Source organism: Nothobranchius furzeri, chromosome 14 (genome assembly GCF_043380555.1).
Source record: "Nothobranchius furzeri strain GRZ-AD chromosome 14, NfurGRZ-RIMD1, whole genome shotgun sequence".
NCBI classification, from domain to species: Eukaryota; Metazoa; Chordata; class Actinopteri; order Cyprinodontiformes; family Nothobranchiidae; genus Nothobranchius; species Nothobranchius furzeri.
Window position 1 is genome coordinate 20,841,574 of NC_091754.1, and position 15,419 is coordinate 20,856,992.

Sequence of the window (15,419 nt, forward strand, 5' to 3'; positions counted from 1 at the left end):
TCAGACTTCACACCCACCACCATCCAGCTCAGAGGAGAGGATTAAAGTTCCTGCAGGTTTTAAAAAGTTACACACAACGGCCCACACCACTCCACGCCATGAGGAAACTTTAGACATCCTCCAGATATTTTATATTCAGTTCTTTTGTTGGAGGAATTAGATGGTTTAAATCAGAACATGATGACAATAAATGAGTTGAGTGAAATGTTTTATGACCAGAGCTGCAGGTTCTCAGACAGTAATTATTTATTCATGAGCGTCAGCAGATGCTCCTAATAATGACACATAAATATTGCATTGAATAATAAACTCATTCAGTAGATTGCTTTTGTTGTTCATGGTCTTTGCATGTTTGTTATCCTAAGTTAAAGTCAGTACAACCTGTTTCTGGCCTGCAGACGTTCGTCTCCTGCTGTGGATGATTTTAGGACTATTATTTGTCCAGCTGATGTAAACACATGCAATTTATGAGCGTCCACCAAACTAAAACAGGAACAAACAATTTGCATGTTTGAAGACATTCCCTGTGTTTACTGATGAATTTCTGTTTTAGCCTTTTTTTTATACATGATTTATTCAATTTTTCTCTGCTTTAATTCCCAAGTTTTACACTGTAGCACTTCACTTGTTGCTTTATGAATAAAGTTGAGTTCAGTTCATTTCAGTAAATTGTTTTAGAGCAATAATAAAAGGAGCTGAATTAAATACATTTTTAAAATTGTTAGTTGAAATGCATAAAGTACAAAAATTAGACAAAAATATTATTATTTCATATTCCCTTAATTTACATTTGAGTTTATGAGATTTAAATATTTGAAGTTCTGTATTTCAACATTCATGATTCATGAAATCGATTATTTAGGTATGAAACAGTTGTCTGCTCTGTGTGAAATTTTAAAATTATGTGCAGTAGGGTTAATACGTCTAGCAAAAACGATTAGATCACAATTTTTTTATCTTTATGGCAACTTTTTATAAAATTCCATGTAATATCAGCCATAAAAATATATGTAGTTCAACAAATGAAACTTACATAGAGATGATTACAGACACAAGAGGATAAAAAGCACCTTAAACAGGCAACACAATAAAATGAAGCATTAAAACACACGTCTACAGTGTTTAAGTAAAAAACCTTCTGATATCATAGTAAACAGCTGCAGAAAGCATAGATTTCAAAGAGCAGACATGAATTCATGTTTGTTTTCCCCATAAAACAAAGAAAAAATCTGTATTTAATAAAGTTTGTTTATTTATTTGTTTCAGCTGCCCACTGGACTTGTTTCCTATGATTAACCAATAGAGTTTTAAACATAAAATGGGACATTTTCATTTTAATGAGAGGTTATTAATTATAAGGGAGTCACTTATTAGTCAATTACTTAATAATGGAATTTGAATTTTTTTTTCATTATGAATTGCAGGACGAATTAGGAGCAAACGCAATCGAACAGCTGAAGCTATGGGTGGTTGTTCCTCCTGCGACCAGAGGGGGCGCTGTGGAGCAGCTTAAACAAGCGGCTGTAGGTCTCAGTTATTATCATTTATGAAGGGACTGAGGTCAGAGGAGCAGCAGGACCTGCCGCTCTGGACTTCTGGACGCTTTTGGGCGAGCTGCTATGCTGCTGCAGAGAAAATCAGCTGCTTTTCAGGCCCTACTTTTACTTTTTATGCACTTTTCTCGCGGAGCGCTCGGATTTAACCTGGACACCTCTCATGTCATCAGGAAAGACGGAGAGCCGGGCTCTCTGTTCGGGCTTTCTCTCGCCCTGCACCGGCAAATCGACCCGGATAAAATCATGTGAGTGTTCACACATCTTTCTGTCTTGTGATTTTTTTTTAAATCAGAGATTATTGTCACACAATGACGTTATTAATCAATAACTCCCATCAGAAGATGTTTACAAACCTGGTCAGTTTGAAATATTTAGCAGGTTTATGGATTTTTTTCTTTTGCATGAACTTTAACCTGACTTCCATTTTCAAATTATGCTGTAAAATTGAACTAAGGTCCTGTAATATCCCCCAAACTGTTTTCCTTCCTGCTATACACTATTTCCAGATGCATGGGAAATAATAAGTGCAACAATCAAATTTAACGTGTCACTTTTATTAGATAAGAAACAAAGAGAGAAAAAAAAAGAGAAATAAGAAAATGATTCTCCAATTACCGGATGGTGTTTTTGTATTAATTGTGTGTGCACCTTTGAACTTTTCCACCTTTGAACATTTTTCATCAAAACCTGTGAGCTTTCCTCAGAGCTGCATTCTGCATTGTTACAATTTTTCTGTTTAAAAAATAGAGACTATGTAGATTGCTGAGGTACAGCACAAATGTGTAGCATGCACACAGTTTATCTGAACCTGTAAATAAGGGTCAGGCTGCATGCAAAGGGGTTCTTCATGGGCATGAGCCTGCAGCAGCATGCAGAAGAACAGGGACGACACGTACTGAAAACAAGATGACAGATTAGACTTTCGTTGGAATTTTAACCTCACTTCTGTATTGCCTGACGTTCATAAACAGGCCACGGTTTGCTGATTGTTTTGGTGTTTTACTTCCAGATTAAATCTCAATGAAAACCCAAAGAGGAGCAGGTTTCCTGAAGACTTTGCAGAACTCTGATTTGTGAAAATGAAAAGAACTAAAATTTCTAGAGAGTTTGAAAGTTATGAAACTGATGTGATATTTGCTGAGCAAACAGAAGCTTGACAGATCACACTGACCCGATAGTTGCTTCTTAGGCTATAAATGTAAGAGGGAAGTGCAGAATGGCTTCCTTATAGAAAAGCCAAGTCAAGATTTGACACAACATGGCTCAGACTTCTTTAAGTTTAAACTGATTCGACAGCATGAATAATGTACAGGTGTGCCTTGGACTGATCACAATAAAAGGCCACCCTGAAATGGGTAGGTTGAACAAACAGCACAATGCCACAGTACATCCATCCGGCCTTACAACCGCAGACCATGTGTGACCACACCAGCCTAGGACCTTCACATCCAGCATGTTCACCTCCAGGATCGCCTGAGGCCAGCCACCCGGACAACTGCAGCAACAATTGGTTTGAATAACCAGAGAATTTCTGCACAAACTGTCAGAAAACATCTCAGGGAAGCTCATCTGCATGCTCGTCATCCTCATTGAGGTCTGGACCTGACTGCGGTCCGTCTTCATAACCAACTTGAGTGGTCAAACACTCACATTTGATGGCCTTTGGCACGTTGGAGAGGCATTCTGTTCAATGATAAGTCCTGGTTTTCACTGTTTAGGGCAGATGATTGTGTGGCATTGTGTGAGTAAGCGGTTTGCTGATGTCAACGTTTTGTTATGAGTAGCCCAAGGTGATGGTGGGGTACTAGTATGGGCAGGTTTATGTTGTGGACAACAAACAGGTGCATTTTACTGATGGCATTTTGGATGCACAGAGGTACTGTGACGAGATCCTGATGCCCATTGTTGTGCTGTTCATCCACGACCATGACCTCATTGTAGCATGGTTATGCACGGCCCCATATTGCAAAGATCTGTACACAATTCCTGGAAGCAGAAAACGTCCCAGTTCTTGCATGGCCAGCATTACTCACCAAACATGTCACCCAATGAGCATGTTTGGGATGCTCTGGATCGGCATATACAACAGTGTGTTCCAGTTCCTGCCAATATTCAGCAACTTCGCACAGCTATTGAAGAGTAGTGGACCAACATTCCACAGGCCACAATCAACAACCTGATCAACTCTATGCGACAGAGACCCTGCGTGGCAAATGGTAGCCACACCAGATACTGACTGGTTTTCTGCCCCCCCCCCTCCCAAAGAAAAACTGTGCACATTTCAGGGTGGCCTTTTATTATGGGCAGTCTAAGGCATGCCTGTACATTATTCATGTTGTCTAATAAGTCCCTTGATATGCCACACCTGTAAGGTGGGATGGATCATCTTGGTAAAGGAAAAGTGCTCACTAACATGTAGACAGATTTCAGAACAATATCTGAGAGTCATGGGTGTTTAATGGATGTGGAAAATGTTTCAGATGTTTGAGTTCAACTCATGAAAAATGAGAGCAAAAACAAAAATGTTGCATTTATATTGTTGTTCAGAGTAACTTCATGTTAAACAGGTGCAAATTCTTCAAACATTTGCATGAATTGAAAAACAACTAATGAGGATTATGATGATGATGATTTGATAAATAAAGAATAAATTCAACACTATCAAAAAGAAACGGATGCCAAAGGTGTAGGTTTAACCACCAGCCAATCAGAAGCCTCGAGCAATGGGGTGAACTTTGTAAAACCGCTGTGAGCAGAATACAACAGGAAGCTGAGTTATGAACATGGGTGGGCGTGGCCAAAGACAAAGCTGCCGGTAGGAGCAGGACATGACTGGATTATGCATCAGATTTTAAATAATCTTGTAGATTTTGAAAGACCATCCGTTCTGGAAACGCACAGAGCTGCTTGTTTTAGAAGCCCCTCTCTTCTCAGCCGTGATCTTTGCTCCGAATGCTCTCGTGATCTTTAGGAGTCAAAAGCGTGAGACACACTGACCGCGTGAAACCACAAGCCACTGATGTGTCAGACTCTTTGCATCTGTCTCTTCTTTTCTCACAAGGACATACGATTCATAAGAATTCACCAGCAGCTGCAAACATCCACACACGTTGACGGGATTAATGTAAATCTTTCATGAAGGAAGAAAAAATACCTCACACAATCCTTTTTTAATATTTTACTTCATGGGGAAGAGATGGGACTTAGTTTTCTAACAGATTGTTTCCTAAGATGTGGTCAGACATATCTGATCTGGATTCTCTCAGTGCAGCCAGAGAAAAGTGACATTTGAGTGAGGGTCCGCTGCCATCTGTGCATGCGTAACCTGATAGATTAACTGCATCAGTGAGCCAAAGCATTGCAGTTAAAATTTAAACTATCTAGTTAAAGAAGGGTGGTAAAAAAACAAAACTTGGAAAACTAATCAAAAAAGTTGTGCTGAACTTTTTTTCTCTTGACTCGAAGAATATTCACAGCTTGTTCTGTGATGTGTGTCCAGCCGTTCACAGGTCAGCACCAATCAGAGGAGTCTGTTAGAACAGCTGCAGTGGTCCTTTCAAGCTTTGAATGCACAGCTGTGGGAATGCCAGTGCACATCTGTGACCAGTAAGCTCACCAGCCGCTGTGCATTCAGCTTTACACTTCATCAATGACGCGCTGCACGATGGGATGTGGCTCCACGCCGAAATTCTGACAGACAATAAAGCACAGTTGGGGAAAAAGACCTGAAGACACAGTAATGTTATACAGATATGTGATTTTCACCTACAGCGTGAGATCATTTGAGAGATTCACGGATGTTCCTTTGTTACAAGCCATCTGTAAATTCAAGTGAACAGATTTTATGGTAAAGTATTACCTTTTACACCCTGCCATATGGTGTTTTTTTTTAAAAACTACTATAACTATGTTGGTACTACTCAATTCAACTCAATCTTTATTTATATAGAGCTTTACAGAAACAAAGTACCACCAAAGCGCTGTACAGAAAATAAAAGAGGCTAAGCAAAAAGATAAAATAAATTATTACACACTAAAACAACAAGCAGGTTAAAAATGACAACACTAATGGCAAGGAGGAAAGGCCAGGTCATATAAAAACGTCTTCACCTCAAAGAGATGGGTTGCTCATTCCGAAGCTCAGAGCCCGCCACAGAAAATGACCTGTCTCCTTGCATCTTTAAAGATGTGCTGAATATAGATGATTACTAGATGATTAGTAGATGTTCAAATAATGAAAGTTGGATGATGAGCTTAAATCAGGTGAGATTTAGCTATAAGATTAACAATAATGTAGTATATTAGTAATATAGTACTTTTATTAGGGATGCACCGGAATGAAAACTTGTGTCGGTATCAGTGTCTGACATCATTGTTGCTGTCATGGCCGATAATCCATTTTATATATAATAATACATACATTCATAATTACACACACAAGATGCTGTTCTACGAATAGGATGGAGTCATGTGACTGTGTAGTAGGGTCCTGTCTGGGGTGTCAAAATTGTTGTGCAATTTGAAACGAAATGAGACAAAACAATGTTGTGACATCAGACAAGGAACACAAATATGATACAATACAATCCCAGACAAGACAATAGACATCCTCTTGGGGACATTTGTTCTGGACTCATTGCAGTCCCATCAACACAGCTGTACTCATTTTCCTCCAAGTAGCACCAAAACGTCAATTCATACTTTTAACTTTACTTCAACTCTCGTGAAGGTTAAATGAGTTTTAATGCAATAATACCAATTTCTGATACAAAATAAGTAGAACTACTCAAAAGCTGCATTTGTAAGCTGAGTATCTATTTTTATTGCTTGTTCTTTGCAGATAAACATCAGTTCTTCTTATGCTCTAAATTCTACATGCTGTGTTGCTCTTTTGGTCTTAAGCTGCACTTTTTTCACTATGCATAAGATAAATGGGATAATCCTTTTGAGAATCCATACTTTTCCTTTGTGGCCTCTAAATCATATTTTTTGGGAGGAAAGTACTAGTCAGAAATAGAGGATTGCATGTCAAAGCTAAAAGATGTCACTTCCGATCTGCAGTAATGACCGACCGATGTTCGGAGGCTGTGCAGCTTTAAAGAAGGTTTGTATTTGCATGTCACTGAGTTTTGTTTGAGAAGACGTTTTTCAGTTCAGTCTTGCATCTGACCTCCTCCTGAGACATCTTCTTGTTTAGCTAATGAGAAGCCACAGTGCTGCTGCTGCACAGATCAATAGATGTGTAGAGAAGGAACTGCAGGGTCACAAGGAGGAGAGGATTTCCTCTTTCAGCTTTGAAGAAATACCCTCATTGTGAGTTTGCTAATCTGCTCCTACATGATGGCTTTTGTTTGGTTCCAGTGGTTTCATTTGTGCTACACATGACCGATGAGTTGTCTTTCACTTGCACCTTATCTTTCTTGGCAGCTTTAATAAAAAGGGTTTTTGTGTGCTAATCAGAAGCGACTCACATCCTGTTGACTCATGAAAACACAAAGCAATTACTTAGAGGTAGATTTCAGTCATAAATGGATATTTCAGACAACTTAAATGAGACATATTACTTTTTTCTAAGGTTATAATAGTTCTATGATCCATAAAAAGCATGTTTATAAAGTTCTTTGCACTAAATCCCTCTCACATCAAGTAATCTCAGCAGTTTTATTCTTCCAGAATGAGCCGTTTCAGGGCGCTGTCACTTTAAGAATGCAGGCTGGAGCTGGACACGCCCACCTTTCACCCACTCAGGCTGAGTGGTGCAGAGAAGCTCCACGAACTGGGAGGGGCTTGGAGTAGAGCCGCTGCTCCTTCAGGCTTATATGGTAATTTCCCTGTTTGTGACATCACAAACTGAGAATTTTTGAAATGGCTCATTTTAAGCACTTAATTCCTTAACCAAACACTGACCTAAAACAGATGAATGTTTTTTTCACGTTTGGTGTTCACGTTTATAGATGCAGTGGCAGCTCAAAATGATGCATAAAAATGTCCCTTTAAAGTTGGGTTTTAAGAAAGGGCGTTTGACATCTTTGAGACATGATGTGTTTCATTCTCCAAGGTGTGGTTCATGGAGCTGTCTACATGTTATTTATTTCACATAACCCTTAAAACATCTCATCTATCTCAATAAGAGAGTTCCAAATATCAAAGCTCAGCATTAAGTGATTTATTTCAGAACTCTTAGCTTAGGCCAAGACTTAGCTCATGACTTTTAAGATAGTGATGAGTCAGTCAGCTCATAAAAATAATAACAGTGATTCAGTGCTTTATTTTAACCTGTTGCAGTCTCACAGGTTCGTTTAAAAAGTCACTATGTGAGCGCTCGAAAAAAAGGTGTTTAAAAGGAAGCTGCACAAAAACAGATTTTTTGATTGTTTCCTACATAATCATCTGCAGAGAAAGGGCCTTGTTAGCCTGTTCATGCAAAACCTTTTACCAGCAAACCCATGAAAATGTTCACATGTGATATTTCAGATTTGAACCCATTAACACAACACAAACACAAATGTTTTAACTATGTTTTAAATTGAGGTGTCAATCTGATATCCCTAAAACCAGTTTTTATTCATTTAAAAGCCTTGGTTATCTTGATCATATTTTATACAGTATTTGTACAACAGTCATGTCTAGATCGTTGTTGCTGTTAACCCCCTTCCTCTTTAATCTCATCACTTCTGAGTTTCAATGGACTTCTTGATGAACGTGACTTGATGCTGGCAGGAAATGACTTGGGAAAAAGCGAAGTGTGGTTTGTAACAAAGTTCTCTGAGCGGAAACAATCCAGGGATGTTATTCGTGTGTCTTAAACACCATACCTGCCAGTATGCTACCATTGTTCCATTTCTATTCTTCTTGTCATGAGTCAGGCAACCGAGCTAGCTCTAGGTGTTAAGTCTCAAGGCCCTGACTCAGGGTACTGGGCTTGACCTCTGCCCCTTCCTGATGAGCACCCTTACTTTGCAAAGTGATATCTTACCTTGTGCAACCTAGGCTTTAAATTCTGGTAAAACCACCTTTATTTTGCTGTAGGAAGACTCTTGCTGTACCAGAACACACTGCAAGAGCATATTTCCTATGAGAAAGGAAAAGACAAAAGGTGGGGAGAGAGGGGGAAAGGGGGTGGGGGTGGGGGGTCCACAAAAATAAACAATAATGAACAAGAGTCTGCTTCTAGACCTGCAGAAAAAGACAAGAAAAAAAAAGCAAAAGAACAAAAAAATGGGACACAACAACAACATAACAAGATCAAGCTATCACTGCATCAACTTGATGAAGAAATATATAATCAACATTGTTTAACTGAACAATCACACGATAATAAATCACAGTGCATTAAGTGCCCACCATAGTCTTAAGACCTGTGTTTAACGTACCCAAGCCCATACTTACGAGAGCGCCATGTGAGCACCTGTGTGTGTACACGCGTTTGTTTATGTAAGGTTTCTCTATAGGAGCGTCCAATAGAGAGTGTGAGAGACCACAGATCTGCCCCCCAAAGATGTGTAGGAGACGGGGGAGCTCCAAGTCCCAGAGATCCAGGCACTGCCCCAGAACACAGGAACCCCAAGGAGACTGCAACCAGAAAGGCTCCCGCTCCCCTCGAGAGGCACAGAGGATCGCCCCGGGGGGCCACAACCAGCAGCTGGCAGAGTCCCGGGAGATATCAGCGGCAAGCCCACAGGCCCGCCCGCAGCCTCCCACCCCCTAGCCGGCCGAGCCCGGGATCCAGCGACCCGGGACCCAGGGGCAACCACCCCCGCCGGGGACCCAGCAGAGCCCAGGGACCCAGACCCCACCAGGCAGCCACCGGGATTGATCAGGCAGACGCCAAAAATCTTAACCCCCCTGACCCGGGAGCCACGAACACTCAGGCAGACCAAGGCACCACACCCCACACCATGTGTGGCAGGGGGAGGGGGGATGAAGATCTATATCATCAAAAGAAGTTCCAGGAGAGGGGAGGAGTCAAAGGCCCCACCTGACGTATACAGTCAAACACAGTCACACTCTCCCTCCCTCATGCTCACACATGCACATACAACCCAAGACTTACAAAAATGCATGCCGGACACCCATTCATGCTCCCCATACACACCCTATTCACTCTGGTCCAGGTACTGCTGCACATTGGGTACAACCATCACCGGTTCCCAGAGTTTGACCCTTTCTGCTGGGGTGCTGATGAGCAGGCTCCCCCGCCCAACGCTGAGCACAGCAACCCACCACCCCAGACCCCAACCAGACGGCCAGATCTCCCTCCTAGCCTCCAGTCCCAGGAAGCCAAGCAACAACAGAGGTGTGCTAAGACCCCTAGTCTCCCTCCACCTGCTCCAATATAGTGTTGTGTGTTCATGAGGTGTATTCCATGGCTGTGGTGAGCGGACAGTGTGGGCATTGTCTGGCCTATGCCAGCTGATGCCACCGCACCACCCCACTTGCACCCACAGCCCTCAGTGTCTAAGTGCGGTTTAAAATTGGAAGTGGGCACTGGCACCCGGGAGGGGGCTGAGAAATCCCCCTGCCAAGTGCCATTGAATGTACTCACTCCCAAGGCCCCAAGTGTGTGTTTGCGTGGAATGTCATCAGTGGAAGTGTATAAGGTGCAAATAAAATTGGGGGGCAGGTTGCCACAGGAATGCGGAAATGGGGTCCATACCCGCACTCCCTGACTTGTCCACCCCCCAAGGTCCTATGTGTATGTTTGTGTGATGATGTGAGGGAGCATGAGGAGAGAAATATGCGGGGATGGGGAGGAATGGCTGGTTGAGCTTAGCCCTCCAGGGAGCCAGCTCCCCTACTGGCCCCAATAGGCACCTCTGTTGTCAAATTGCCACCCAGGGCATAAAGACCCCAGCCCATCCTGCCAGGGCCCAAAGCAGCAGCATTTCAGAGCCTCACGGAGTCCGAGGGCACCAACCCAGCCCCACCCCAGCAGAATATCTATGCCCATCCCTGCATTTGCACAACTTCCAGAGTATATAAGACATGGGACATCCAGGTAAGGTTGGGTCCGCCGCCTCCTGGACCTCCCCCTCCCCTGCGATGGGACAGCAGAGGAGCCAAGGTCTACCCGAGGCCCCCGAACCTGGGCCAGGCACTGCTGCATGTTCCTGCCTTCTTCCCGGCAGCATACATGTCAGGACCCGACCCCCAAGGCCCCTCCCAGATCCCCACCCGGGGCCGGCCACACCCGAACCCCGAGCCCCCAGGCCCCCACCCAGACACGCCCAGGGGTTATGCAGCTGCCAGGCAGTGACCCATGGTCGCCGCCAAGACCCCCAAGGGGCCCCACTCACAACCGCCAGTAGTCCACCCCCCGAGGCAACCCAAGCACCTCCAGAGGGGGGCAATGGCCCCCCAGTCCCAGACACCCCCAGTGAACCCACCTCCAGGGAACATACGGATACTCCAAACTCAGACCCCCCCCCCCCCCCCCCCCACCACCACCACCACCATCCCGCAGGACAACATCAACGGTCCCCCACCCTCGCTAAGTGATGGAACCGATCAAAGGAGCCCAGAGAGATTGATTTGAAGTGGAAGCAGAGGCTAAATCAAGTGTAATATGATCTAACAAAAGATTTCTTTACTGGTTAATGCAGAGAGTTTATTTTTCCAATTCAAGAGGATAGTTTTCTTAGCAATGCATATGGCAGTCGGAACCACGTGAACCAAAGATGTTTCAATCGGGACATCGTCCAGGTTTCCCAGTAAACAAAGAGAGGGGGAAGTTGGGATATGACATTTCAGAGACTTTGACAGGTCTTCACATACTCTACCCCAAAATTCCTGGACAGGTGGACAGGACCACAGTGCATGAATGTAATTGTCAGGAACGTTGTTTGTGCAGTGTGTACAGGTGTCAGAAGACACAAACCCCATCTTGAACATCCGATGACCTGTATAGTGTACTCTGTGTAGAATTTTGTACTGAATTAATTGTAAATTGGAGTGTCTGATCATTTAGTTTTTAAACAAGTTTGGGACCAGAAGTTCTGGTCAAAGCTGACTGATAGATCCACCTCCCGTTTTTCAATAGGGATTGCTATTCTATCGTCTATTTTGGACAGTGTCTTATATACTTTAGACAGTAGTTTGGGGGGTTTTAGATTATAGAGGTTTAATACCCTAGGTGGTGTTTGTAATTCTATTTTATTGAGCTTAAATTTTTGTTTGACTACAGATTTAATTTGGTGGTATTCTAAAAAGCTATTCTTATCTATTCCAAATTGGGAGACTATTCTATTAAATGGGATGAAGTACAATCCTTCATATATGTGTTCCAGGCATAGGATTCCTTTATTTTTCCAGTCCGGAAGGTTCATCATTTTGTTATTTTGCAAAATATCAGGATTATTCCAGATAGGTGTGCATCTGCATGGTACTAGTGAAGACTCTTGTCATTTTAAGATACTCCCACCATGCTGTCAGAGAGGTGCTGATACTAATACTTTTGAAGCCTTCGTGTTTTCTTATGCTTGAGCTAATAAATGGTAAGTCTGAAAGCTCTATCGTATTGCAAAGTGTCTGTTCTATATCTAACCAGGACTCATCTAGTGGGTTATCTTGCAACCATCTTGGTATATATTGCAGCCTGTTGGCTAAGAAATAATAATAAAAGTTGGGTAGATCCAGTCCTCCTCTGTCTTTGGTCTTCTGAAGCGTTTTTAAGCTAATTTGTGGAGGTTTATCCTGCCAAAGGAATTTAGTGATTGAGGAGTCCAGAGATCTAAACCAGTCAGCTGGTGGTTTGTTTGGGATAATTGAAAATAAGTAATTTATTCTGGGTAAGACCATCATTTTAATTGTAGCAACTCTCCCCATGAGTGTTATCGGTAAGGATTTCCATCTTGCAAGATCATCATCCACTTTCTTTAAAAGTGGGATGTAGTTTAGTTTGGTTAGATCTGCTAACTTGGTAGAGACATTAATTCGTATGTGATATTCCCTGACTCCAATTGTGTATTAAGTATCACCCGCATAAAGACTGATCTTATTTTCTATTTTCTTACACTCTATCCCTTTAATATTTGTTGCTTGCCTAATTGCTGCCACTAGTGGTTCGATAAAAATAGCAAACAGTGAGGGGGAGAGTTGGCATCCCTGCCTGGTCCCCCTCTGAAGACAGAAGCTAGCTGATATTTGGTCGTTCGTCCTGACACGTGCTGTTGGTGAACTGTATAATGTTTGTAGCATGTTTATGAAGAAGTTCCCAAACCCAGACTTTTGTAAAGTTGCAAATAAGAACTTCCAGTTAACTCTATCAATAGCCTTTTCTGCATCTAGAGATAATATACTAGTTTCTATGTTTCTACTGTAAGAGAAATCTATCAAATTAAATAATCTACGTGAGTTAGTGGATGACTGTCTACCCTTGATGAAACCAGTTTGGTCTGGGTGTATCATGAAGGGGGTTACCTTCTCTAATCTTTTTGCCAGGGCTTTACAAACATTACATTTTTTAACAAGCAGCTCCTAAATGTATCTGTCCCCATCAGTCCCTGTGCAGTCTCTGGTGATCTGAGCTTTAGCTCTAACAGAGAGGCTCATGGAGCGCTGCGGCGCTCCAGTTTGCCATCTCAGCTGATTTTGTTCAAAAAACAAACCTTATTGCCCGTGTTTACTTTCATTTTCAAGAAATTTGCCAGCCGTAGCTCAGCAATAACTCCCCACGTCATCATGACATCTGCCTCTGTTGCGCCGCAATATTACTACCAAGTGAGGCGGAACGAATGCCGCAAAATTTGCGCAACGCCATTCCAGCATGGCGCGTTTATAGACATACCATTGCGGTAATATTACGCCGATTTGCCGGCATGTTGTGTCTTGTAAAAAGGGCCACAGAGAGGAGAGACAGGCCCAGGCCTGAGTCATGTTATCAACGGGCCTGTGCTGGGTCTCCTCTCAACACTTCTCATAGTAGAGAATTGTGTGACCTATAAGACAAATAAAACATCTGACCCTGGCTTTGTTGCTGTTGTGCTCTATGATGATTTTCTTGTGCGACGTGGATGAAATTCTATAATTTCTCATTTTGTTTTAAATTATTCTAATGATGCTAGAAAATTGTGTTCTGAAAAGGCACCTCTTTTTATTGTCAACGCACTTTTTCCTCAGGTTGCTGATTGGTTCCCCCAGAGCCCGAGCATTAAACAAACAAGCATCCAGAATCACGGGAGGCCTTTATAAATGTGAACTCGACCATTCCAGTGACTGTGAGCGAGTTGAGTTTGATAATGAAGGTGAGAAACCACCTGCTCATCAAGCTACCACTAGCCTGTCAGCCTAAATAACAGTTTGTTTATTTGTTCTTTGTTTGCTTCTTTAAAAGAGGACAAAGCCCATGAGAGTAAAGAGGACCAGTGGATGGGCGTGACAGTGCAGAGTCAGGGTCCTGGAGGAAAGATCTTGGTAAATTATGACTTTTGACTTTTTTTTTTCCTTTTATCAAAAAGGTTGAACACAGTAGCCTTACTGTATTTCATTTCAGACGTGTGCTCATCGCTACCAGAAGCGCATGTGGGTTAACTCTCCATTGGAGGTCCACACCATTCCCGGGCGTTGTTACGTCCTCAGTCAGGACTTGACCATAAACCCATTTTCTGCTGAAGACGGAGGTAACTGGAACCTCTGCGAGGGCAGAGTTGGAGACAAAGATCATGAAAAGTTTGGGGTCTGCCAGCAGGGCCTTGCAGCCACCTTCACCAGGAATTACCACTATTTAATGTTTGGAGCACCGGGAGCATACAACTGGCAAGGTTAATAACAAAAATTCACATTTCCCTATTAGATCAGGTTTTCAACTCTGACCGTGTGTCTCATCTATGTCCAAATCTTTCTGCTTTCATCTCTGGAATCCTGTCCAGGGACTGTGAATGTGGACCAAAAGAATGAAACTTTCCCAGAAATTGGAATATATGTCGATGGCCCGTATGAGGTGGAGGAGATGAAGAATGTCATACCCGCCAACAGCTACCTTGGTGAGTAAACCACCACCAAAACACAAACTGTCTTCTAGTTTACAATTAAGTGAATCTACTTGGGGCTGATGGTATCTTACTTATTGGAAAAGTAGATTTTTTGACTTTCCTGTGTTCTAGTTAACTCAGAAGTCAGAATTAAGATCTGGGAATGATGTTTTTCCTAAAATAATGTTAAGTAAGAAAAACACTGTTATGCTTAATGATGAGGCCAACAATCATTATCAGTGTGATCTAACAGTGTTTTACATAAAAGTGCTTTTTTGGTGAAGACTGGAGACAAGCAACATGATTGTTGAGAAGAAAAAGGCGTACAAGAATGTGGGGGTGACAACACAGGAAGAAAAGGGAGGAAGAAATTGAAGAAAAATAATTAGAGTTCCTGATTAGACTGTAAGCAAAATCACCACACCAGCGTAAAAACATCCTGATTTTTTCCTTCGGACTTAAAGGTCAGATTTACTTATACTTGTAATACATTTGTAGTGGTCTCTAGTAGGAATGAATGCCTTGTAAGTGGTACTCTGGGGATAGAAATCCCAGATGTTCCTGTTTGAGGATGTAGAAGTGTTTCCCCTAGAATATTTTGTAGGTGTGGCACTGGAATTTCAGCCACGGTAAAGCTTATGGAAGGGAAACACTGGTAGCTTCAGACGGCAGGATTTGGAGTTTTATTTCCTGATATATGGACATCTTGCCTCTGAATGGCTAGCAGAAACGCAACTCTACCACTGAATTCTTTAGCTTTGTAACGCTGATGTTTTATCTCCACGAACAACACAAGCCTGAAGGAGTTCTGCTGTGTGGTGGAGTTGCTAATGCTAACGGTTACCTTCTACTATAAGATGTTCCCTGCAGTTTCCTGGATGCTAAACCAACAACA

The 15,419-nt window shown here is 42.4% G+C and overlaps 1 protein-coding gene across 2 annotated transcripts in view; it reads left to right on the plus strand.

Moving 5' to 3' along the window:
* The first annotated feature begins 1,512 nt into the window (after nucleotides 1-1,512).
* itga6a (integrin, alpha 6a) overlaps nucleotides 1,513-15,419 on the plus strand; it is a 28,742-nt gene continuing 14,835 nt past the window's right edge. For both annotated transcript variants that reach the window (XM_015966489.3, XM_015966488.3), the window contains exons 1-5: nucleotides 1,513-1,801; nucleotides 13,674-13,798; nucleotides 13,888-13,967; nucleotides 14,047-14,314; nucleotides 14,423-14,536. In XM_015966489.3, the coding sequence (XP_015821975.1) occupies nucleotides 1,620-1,801; nucleotides 13,674-13,798; nucleotides 13,888-13,967; nucleotides 14,047-14,314; nucleotides 14,423-14,536 (769 nt within the window). In that variant the 5' untranslated portion in view covers nucleotides 1,513-1,619. The remainder of the gene's footprint in view (nucleotides 1,802-13,673; nucleotides 13,799-13,887; nucleotides 13,968-14,046; nucleotides 14,315-14,422; nucleotides 14,537-15,419) is intronic.